General features: G+C 43.2%; 1 protein-coding gene across 1 annotated transcript; it reads left to right on the top strand.

Moving 5' to 3' along the window:
- Window positions 1–1209: 1209 nt before the first annotated feature.
- On the top strand, window positions 1210–9836 carry LOC139535715 (ERBB receptor feedback inhibitor 1-like). The gene is made up of 4 exons (XM_071335425.1): window positions 1210–1409; window positions 5452–5652; window positions 6265–6347; window positions 6790–9836. The coding sequence occupies exons 2-4, from the start codon at window positions 5501–5503 to the stop codon at window positions 7920–7922; spliced, it is 1368 nt and encodes a 455-aa protein (XP_071191526.1). The 5' UTR covers window positions 1210–1409; window positions 5452–5500; the 3' UTR covers window positions 7923–9836.
- Window positions 9837–10236: the final 400 nt, after the last annotated feature.

Here is a 10236-nt window from a genome sequence, read left to right as displayed (position 1 = left end):
CAGAGATTAGAGTGTTTCTGTGGTGTGTTTGCTATGCCTGCCTTGTTATCTCCCCTGGAGCCATCCCCATTACCCACTCCTTTTCGCTCCTTCTCTCTGTCTCCCTTCAGCCTTGTGTGTGAGTGTTTTATATTCATTTTGTCTGTTCTACTGAGTCTATGTGGAAACGATAAAGCACAGCTACAACAGTGTTGATGGAGGTAATGGTACCTACACTGTGTAGCTAACAGAGGTATCCCTTACGCCAAAAACACATGTTTTCATGTGATCATGTGATCATATGTGAAGTTAATGTGATAACATGTGACAACATGTAAAGCAACATGTAATAACATGAAACTACACATCCGAAAACATGTGAAGTGTTCCAAAAACATGTTTTCACCTGATGATTCGTGTGATTTTCCATATGTGAAATCATGTGGTTTTTCTGTAATGGATATATGTATGTGTGTGTCGTATTCTCTGAATGCAGTTGTGTTCAGACAGGTTAAATTTCAGTCTAGGGTCCTCAAACAACCTCTCTCTGCCCAGCCACTGTGGCGCCACAAGAGGCTGTGAGTCCAGAACAGCTTGTTAAATCGGTACCTGAGTTTCTAACAGGAATGACCTTATCTTTATACTGTAATACAACATGCAGTTTAGTGAACTTACTGTACAAAATATATATTCCCCTCTCTCCAGTCCAACTAATACAAGAGTGTAGGACTATGGTCTCCAAATGCAACAATGTGTGCTGTGTTTATTTGTTATTGATAAGCACTATAAACACGTACTCCCTGCATAATCTGTAACAATTAAAACACTGCAACACCCAATATACAATGTGCAACACTCAAGTACTGTAGATAAAACTGACTTGTGTTATATCAGATGATAATGTATCATAGCCTATTGTACAATAAAGCAATGACACAATTTCTACCAATGTTTACCAACTGTTTATTACATCTTCATAAAATATCTGTAAATCTATTATTCCTAGTGTAGCCTGTAAAACACATATAATCCCCCTATAAATCCTTTTAAGTATACATTATTCATGTAAAGTGAAACCATAAAATATGAATGAATGTAGTCTACTGTGCAGGTGCTGTGTGTACAAGCCTTTAAATTGAAAGCTATGTCTTTAAGAGCTGAGTGAAAGGCGGAGCCAGTGTTCTTGTGTCGTGTGGTGGAGCTTAAAAGAACATCGCTCACAACAATAGTATTGAGAACTCTCCAGAACACAGTAGTTATAGTGGCAAATGTGCTGTCCTTTATTTCGGCTCAGTGCCATAGAAGACTGAAGCTTCTAGATTGGCCCAACTAATGTCTACAGCAAAACAGGGGAGCTAGAACTGTCGGCAATAGAGGATTCTCAACGGTTTTAGAAGTGACAGCGGATGTTAAAACTGCGAGGTTGTAAGGTGAGCTCTAAAAACTTGGTTTGACGTGACATGTAGCTATTATAATTTTTTGTTGTGTTGACGACAGCAGTGATTGATTCAGTCCCTCTTATATTCCAGCCGATACATTGTGTCATACATTGTATCCCCCTGTTATAATATCTTTATTATGCCTCGTACTTAAGTCAATATGTTAAACAGTAAGCAATTTAAAGTTGGAACAAGTTGTTCTCCTTGTATGGTAAACATTAACATTTTAATGGCATAAGAATCACGATAGGTTGGATCCTTATTTGAGATCGGGAAAGGTATATTATGGAGTGAGTCACCTTCTTAGAAAGCTCTTACAATCGATCCTGTATAGCGATGGGGTGTGCGCGCTGTTTGCTTGTAGCACAGGTAGAGCGAGTATGGTTGCTCGGAAACCGCTGCAGGGGTGTTATAAGTGGGGTGTGAACTTAAACGTGTTGCTGTGCCCAATGTGTCACGAGCATTAGTAAGGTATGTTCGAAATGGCACCCAATTACATAGAGCTTTGGACAAAAGTAGTACACTGCGAGGAAAAATGTGATATCAGACGTGCACAAAGGGGTTAATATTGTTGGTGTGTAGCTACATGGTGTGTAACACCATACCTCTTGGCCTGGAGTGACTGCTGAGCTCTAGGTCTTGGTATTTTGCTAGTAGGCTATGCATGTCAAATAGAGATGGTCAGATTGTCATCATCACAAATGTGATTACCACACATGTCTTCCCACACAAAAAATTGCCTGCAACGTTCCCATTCATTATTTTCTCTAACTACCCATTTGTTTAATCCTGTTGCCTCTAAATACACTCAATGTAGACTATGGTTGACCGCTGCCTGTATTAACTATTTTTGCACCTCTTGCCAGAGGAAGCGCAAGCCCCTAGGTGTTCATTATTGAGGATCAAGTTGCTTCCTATCCCCTCTGAATCAAATCCAGGGCCCTAGGCAAGGGATGGAGAGATGCCATGGTGGACAATTTTGCCTGAGCTGACATCCTGGGCATTCTGTGGTTCCAGAACGTTGTTTCTGAATGACCAGCAGTCTGGGAAACACATCAATCTATCCATTCTCTAGACCTGCCATGGCTGTGTTCTCACATCCTGATAATTAGTGGTTGAAGATAAATATGCAGTATATTGTTCTGGCCATGCATTTGTTGTTCATACAATGCAGAAAACACATTGGATGAACTGCTCTACATGGCATAGACTTCTGTGAAGTTGTGGTCTCCAATATTTGGGCAGAGATGACCCCCAGGTCAGGTCTAGCCCACATGTTGCAACTCTACTCAAAGGAAGTCGGGGGCTATGGTGTGATGCACTCACTCCCCTCTTCTTCTGGCCACAGGCTCCTAATTAAAATGAATGTCACATGTCTATGGTCCATACAAAAAATGCCAGGGTGTCGTGTAGGCATGACAATTACTGGCTATTACTAGTCTGACCTGGGATGAATGTTCTCCTGAAGACTGAATACATTGGAACATTACTAGTCTGACCTGGGATGAAATTTCTCCTGAAGACTGAATACATTGGAACATTACTAGTCTGACCTGGGATGAATGTTCTCCTGAAGACTGAATACATTGGAACATTACTAGTCTGACCTGGGATGAATGTTCTCCTGAAGACTGAATACATTGGAACATTACTAGTCTGACCTGGGATGAATGTTCTCCTGAAGACTGAATACATTGGAACATTACTAGTCTGACCTGGGATGAAATTTCTCCTGAAGACTGAATACATTGGAACATTACTAGTCTGACCTGGGATGAATGTTCTCCTGAAGACTGAATACATTGGAACATTACTAGTCTGACCTGGGATGAATGTTCTCCTGAAGACTGAATACATTGGAACATTACTAGTCTGACCTGGGATGAATGTTCTCCTGAAGACTGAATACATTGGAACATTACTAGTCTGACCTGGGATGAATGTTCTCCTGAAGACTGAATACATTGGAACATTACTAGTCTGACCTGGGATGAATGTTCTCCTGAAGACTGAATACATTGGAACATTACTAGTCTGACCTGGGATGAATGTTCTCCTGAAGACTGAATACATTGGAACATTACTAGTCTGACCTGGGATGAATGTTCTCCTGAAGACTGAATACATTGGAACATTACTAGTCTGACCTGGGATGAATGTTCTCCTGAAGACTGAATACATTGGAACATTACTTAATGTGCTGCTGTTCCAAACGGTGCAATTTAAATTAGCACATCAAGAAAGCAAAGGACTACTTTGCAGGGTATGTGAAATCAGATCTGCTTGAATTTTGGCACGTCTGTAAAACAAAGTATCACAATTATTTGTTTACACTATGTTCTACAGATGTGACTTGATTTCCTGCTCCTGATCCATGCTTGCATTGTTAACTCAGCCCTGACACACATTAGACCTGACACGAACATCCAGGTCATCTGACATGGGGAGTGCTTGCAACACCAGGCATATCTCTGGTTACAGGAACAGTCCTGTCTAAAAGAGATCTGCAGTCAACTATACCTGCCTACTGCGGTGCAATCAACTATACCTGCCTACTGCGGTGCAATCAACTATACCTGCCTACTGCGGTGCAATCAACTATACCTGCCTACTGCGGTGCAGTCAACTATACCTGCCTACTGCGTTGCAATCAACTATACCTGCCTACTGCGGTGCAGTCAACTATACCTGCCTACTGCGGTGCAGTCAACTATACCTGCCTACTGCGGTGCAATCAACTATACCTGCCTACTGCGGTGCAATCAACTATACCTGCCTACTGCGGTGCAATCAACTATACCTGCCTACTGCGGTGCAGTCAACTATACCTGCCTACTGCGGTGCAGTCAACTATACCTGCCTACTGCGGTGCAGTCAACTATACCTGCCTACTGCGGTGCAATCAACTATACCTGCCTACTGCGGTGCAGTCAACTATACCTGCCTACTGCGGTGCAGTCAACTATACCTGCCTACTGCGGTGCAGTCAACTATACCTGCCTACTGCGGTGCAGTCAACTATACCTGCCTACTGCGGTGCAATCAACTATACCTGCCTACTGCGGTGCAATCAACTATACCTGCCTACTGCGGTGCAATCAACTATACCTGCCTACTGCGGTGCAATCAACACTGCTGTTGTATAAAGATACTGTCAGTGTTTTGGGTTTAGTTTAAAATTCAGGCTTTTTTTTTTCTAACTGACATAAAATCCAGTAGGAAGATGTATGACTAACACTTTACTTAAAGCCAATGGGTATAATGTTTGTGGTAATGATCTATTATTAAAAGGCTTATCATATCGTATTTCGACGCTGCAGTTTTTGAAACAACTGTAAATTGCTGTTTAGGCTAGACATCATTATTACATGATACTAAGACATTTTATGTGAGTATACATGCTTCTAAAAGTCTTGCAAGGCATTATAGCCACATCATCAAAACACATTATACCTGTTGTATAATGAACTGTAGTATACCTGATAGTATGTTTATTAACAAGAACATGAGTATTGTTTGTCTGTACTGTGTATACCATGTACATGTTGTCTGTAGCAACTAAAGAGAACATTGTGTGACATGGCGCTCTCTGTCCTGAGGGTGTGCAGGCGCACAAGTGTCTTAAAGTCCCATCAAACTGAACATTTGTCATTCCACAGCCAGAGGAGCCAAGGATAATGTTTCTCCGTGTTCTTTTTGAAAACCACTACCGGAGTGTGAGGCACAAGGCCACAGCTCTTTAATTGGTGAGAGGGCAGGCTAGCAGCTCTGGAAAAAATAAAGGAGGAGGAGGGGCATCGTTTTGGGCTCCCGTCGGGATTTCTTTCTACTACATGGAGAAAGCTTTTAGGTTCTGTTATTCAATGCAAAATACAACACCAGAGGACACTCGTCATCAGAGGATTGTGTCTCATGTTGGTGGACATTTGTCAATGAGCAAAATAGATCATATCTAATCGTACTTTTATAACTGGCTCCTGCCTCAGACCCTCTTCACTTTCACTCATGTTCCTGTCTCTTGGCTGTGTTACAGGTCCAGCAGCAGTAGCCAGCCGGGGCTAGCCGAGCGTTTCCTGGCTTTGATGCGACTCGATTGTGCCTGGAGCATGTCCACAGCGGGCCTGACTGCCCAGGAGATCTGTTTACCCACAGACAGCCCCTTCCTGCGGGCTAGTCACTGTCTCAGCATGGCTGGAGCCAAGCCCTCGTGGAGCCACCACCATGAGCTGGACAAGTAAGTCTGCTGCATGCAGGGTTGGAGTAACTGATGACATGTATTCAGTTACATGTAATCTCATTACAAAAAAAATCTATCTAATCAGTTACGTTACCAGCAAAAAATATTATAATCAGATTACAGATACTTTTGAAAAACTAGATTACCTCTTTACTTTTCAATTCAAAAAGGATGTTTGCAAACAAATACATTGACGCCCTTCTGTTTTCTCAATGACACTCAATTCTGCATTGAAAAAAATCTTACATTTGTTAAACCTGAGAGAGTCTGACTACAAGTCAGGGACCATTATGATGACACACCAAAGTGTTTGATGGATCCTTTGTCTTCTAATGCCTCTAAAGGGAAAGTAACTGAAAGTAATCTGATTGTTACTGAGTTTGGGTAATCCAAAAGATATGTTACTGATTACAATTCTGGACAGGTAACTAGTAAATGTAACGATAACATTTAGAAAGTACCCAACCCTGCTCACGTCTGCCCCCTGTTACTAGAATATGATTTTTATTACAGTTATACCAAGGGTATTCCTGCAGGGATGGTTGGAATTATTTTAACTACATGCAGATTGGACAATTACTCAACAATGTGCGTCATGTCATTTTACAGTTTGTACTTCAGTATGGATGCAGCACCCACGGAATACAACTTTCAATTTCAGCAGCAGGTGCCACCATCGCTCAATTCTGAGAGTAAGTACTGGACCCAGCCACTGTAGATTCTATTCCTATGTTACCAACCACCACTTACACCCACAATCCTTCCTTTTGCCCTCTGCCTTATACACAGCCTTACAAGGAGGGATTTAATACTATGCCTCTGAGCCAACTGGTCAATGTTTACTGGGAGGTTTTCCTGTTTCTATAAGAATAGAAAGCCAGAATGGCTGCCAAGGGCCTGACCTGCTCTAAATATATCCTGGGGAATGTTTAACAAAACCCTGAGTGCTTTCAAGTAATTAAGGTGTGTCTCTGACCTCCACTCTTTCAGGAAACTTTTAACCTAGAGACCCTGCTGGGAGCCTGGCGAAAGTTAATTAGTGATGTACTAAGGTTGTAATTGTCATTACCAAATGTCAATATTGATATCTAATTGGTTTTCTAACCACCTTCTCTCCTCTCTCTACCTCTACAGGACAGAAACATAGCCCTGGTGTACAGCGGTTACCCTCAAAGAAGTCCCGTCCCACCCATCTGTCCCTGTCATCCAGTGCTGAGCCCTCCACCCCTAGCCCTGCTGAGGATGACCAGGTGGTCCCGTCCTTCCAGAGGTTGTCTGTGTACGAACGCTGCAGTCCCCCACACACACCTAGCCGGGGGGCCAAGCCCCTGCCCCCTCTCCCTGGGCGGGGAGACCTTTCCCCTGACCAGGCCATGGACAATGAGGTGGAGTTCTTCACCAGTTCAGATGACAGCCGTTGCTTGGTTCCTGAGCAGTGTCCCCCTAAACCCTCTGCATCCCGCTACGGAGCCCCCAGCCGCAGGAGCTTCAGGCACTGTGGACAGATTAACTATGCCTACTTTGAGGGGCCAGTGGGGCAGCAGAGACCACAGGAACGGCAGGAGCAGCAGCGGATACAGGCGCAGCAGCGACAACAGGAGCAGCAACAAAGATTGGAGCAGGTAGAGCAACAGCCATCGGAGCAACCAGTGTGTCCCAGACAGCAGGACCGAGCCCAGAGGAAGCTGCGGCGCTCTCATTCCGGCCCTGCTGGCTCCTTCAACAAGCCCACGTCGCTGCGCCTGCCCTGTCACCACCGCCACACTCAGGGCATGGACAAACCAGAGGTACCCCCCCGCGTGCCAATCCCCCCACGACCCATCAAGACTGCAGACTACCGCCGCTGGTCAGCCGAGGTGTCCTCTGGGGCCTACAGTGATGAGGACAAGCCCCCCAAGGTGCCCCCCAGGGACCCTTTGTTGTCTCAAGGCAGCTCCCGTACCCCCAGCCCCAAGAGCCTCCCCTCATACCTCAACGGTGTTATGCCTCCCACGCAGAGCTTTGCCCCAGATCCTAAGTACGTGAGGCGGGGTTTACAGAGGCAGAACAGCGAGGGGTCTCCCTGCATCCTGCCAGTCATGGAGAACGGCATGAAGGCCAGCACCACACACTACTTCCTGCTTCCACAGAGGCCTGCCTACCTAGACAAACCTTACTTGGAGAAGTTCATCCGGGATATGGACTGCCCGGCAGGTCGCAGTAGAGGGGCTTCAGACCCAGAGTGTGATTGTCAGACCAGCAGGAAAGCCCAGGTGGATTTAGTTTGAGCTGGAGGAGAGAAGTTAGGGAAGGACTCCACTGGATACGAGCAAACAACCTCTGGGCACAAAGTGCCTCAGGACACTGACGCCTTCAAACGTTTACTGCTGCTTTAACACTGACGACGTTGGTAGTTTTACCTCAGTATTCTAAAAACATAGGGGTTTTGACATACCATTTAGAGTTACTGGGACATTTGGAATTGCAATCAAAACACACGAGCTAAACGTTGTCTAACTATTGTGTGTGTTTGGGGGGGTGATATTTAACAATTTTAGAGTGATAATTTTTTATATGATTTGTCAGTACATTATGTAAATGTTTTGCTGATACAGTGGTTCAGTTTTAGGGTATAAGCAGGACTTGTGCCTCATGTTCTCAGTGTTGTGTGTCTCACAGGTAGAGGACATTTTGTGAGGTGTATATTGTGTTTTGATATTGCTTGTGTGTCTCAGAACTTAGGGACAAAGGGTCAGTAAAGCAATTATTATCTTGTGTTGCATCTATGAAGTCTAAAGAGCCCAATGTATTTAAACACTTTAAATGAAGGATTCCCCACCCTAACTCCTATTTTGTATAAGCATGAAAATAGGAATGCACATGTCCTGCCTTGTTGATATTTCAGTCTTAATCAGGCCACTATGTTTATGGATGGCAGTGTGTTTCTGTGTTTCCCTCACTGGATGTACAACTCTGTACCAGTGTGGGGGTTGGAATATTGGTATGCATGTATCCAGTGGAATGTCTAGTGCAGCTTGTACTTTGTTAAGCATGTGTGTACGTGGTGCAAGTGTGTTTGTTTTCTCTGCTGTTTTGTGTGACTTTTCTACCATATTGTAGAAAATTAGGTTAACAATATTTGTTACTGTTCTCTGCCTGTTTTCATCACTGCTTCCAAATACATGGTTGCAAAGTGTATCCTCCCTAACCCCTATATTACTTTCATTCTCCAGAATTTTTTGTTGCACAATGTTCCTGTTGAACATATGTGAATGTATGCTTTTCTCAACTGAATTGTTTCAAACTGTGTGGGGAGCTCAGTAGTTGGTCAAGCTGTGAGTCAATGTGTGGAATTAACTGCCTTCAATACAACCTCTCAGAATACAAATCAACATATTACCCAACATTTTGTGGACTGTAATCCTAAAAGAATTAGAATTGAAGAATAAAAATTATAACTGAAACATTGCCAAATATTTCTCAATCCCTTATGACAATCAAAACCACTACTTTACTCAGTCAATTTACCACGTTTTAGAATTTTAAGCACAACCTTTCATTATATATACACAAGTGATCATGGATCACAGAGCTGTTGGTCACACGTGATAACATAGACCTATATTATGCAGACTGCGTGGGGCTTACCTACCTGACACAGACTTTCCTGTTCTGCTCGTGCATTCCTGCCTGACATGATTGCAGTGGGTGTAGTCCAGAGACTTTGGCTGCTGGCGGCCAGGAAACAATATAGATTTTATTGTTATAGATTATTCAAGATCCATCGTGACGGCATAGTAAATGTAGCAGGTGTGTGGAAGTAATCCTGGATATAAAACACAGTGTTCAAATCCATATCAGATTAGCTCTAAAGTCAAATGGTCACTTCAGTACATTTTCCCTCCAGGGCAAAGTGAAAAGAAACAGAGGCCATGTTTTTATATTTAATGTATAAGAAATTGTTTACATAGTACACTGTTATTTAACCTTAACCTATTCCCATGTCTTATCGGAAACAATGAAATCAAATGAAGACTTTAGTTCATTGAGAATTGACATTATCTGCTGTGGTGAAACAAATGCACTGGGAGTAAAGAACTGTATGCTGTGTCACAGTATTTAACATAATTCCAGTTGTCATTGTGAATAGTTGATCAATGTATCAGTCTTTAAAGGAGAAAATAAAATGACTTATTTATGAATCGGTCTTCTGTATTCTGTTAGTTGCATGCGTTGAATGGTGTGAGATGAACTCTGATTCAGCTGTTGGGCCTGTTTTATCACCCCTACCCACACCCTCATGCAGCGCCTCATTACAGTTGGCTGCAGTCCAAACACAAAGCAGAGTTACTTACTTAGACAGGTATACATTACCTTCCCCTTCCTGGTTGAAATAATGACTCTTTCCCCCCTGGCTACCTGTTGAGCAACTCAGAGGCTAGGTGTCCTGGTGGCTCAGGTCTTCGGTGCTTCATGTTTCACTGTGAGAGTCCATAGCTTGAATGATGACTGGAAGAGTTGTTTTATTTGAAAATATTTGTCAGTGCATTCAATAATTTATAAGACCGCTAAACACAGAGCAGAAGGACTGAAATTATTAGT

The sequence above is a fragment of the Salvelinus alpinus genome, chromosome 12 (assembly GCF_045679555.1).
Source record: "Salvelinus alpinus chromosome 12, SLU_Salpinus.1, whole genome shotgun sequence".
Classification (NCBI taxonomy): domain Eukaryota; kingdom Metazoa; phylum Chordata; class Actinopteri; order Salmoniformes; family Salmonidae; genus Salvelinus; species Salvelinus alpinus.
Note: the sequence above shows the minus strand (reverse complement) of the source record. Positions and strands in the feature narration are given on the sequence as shown.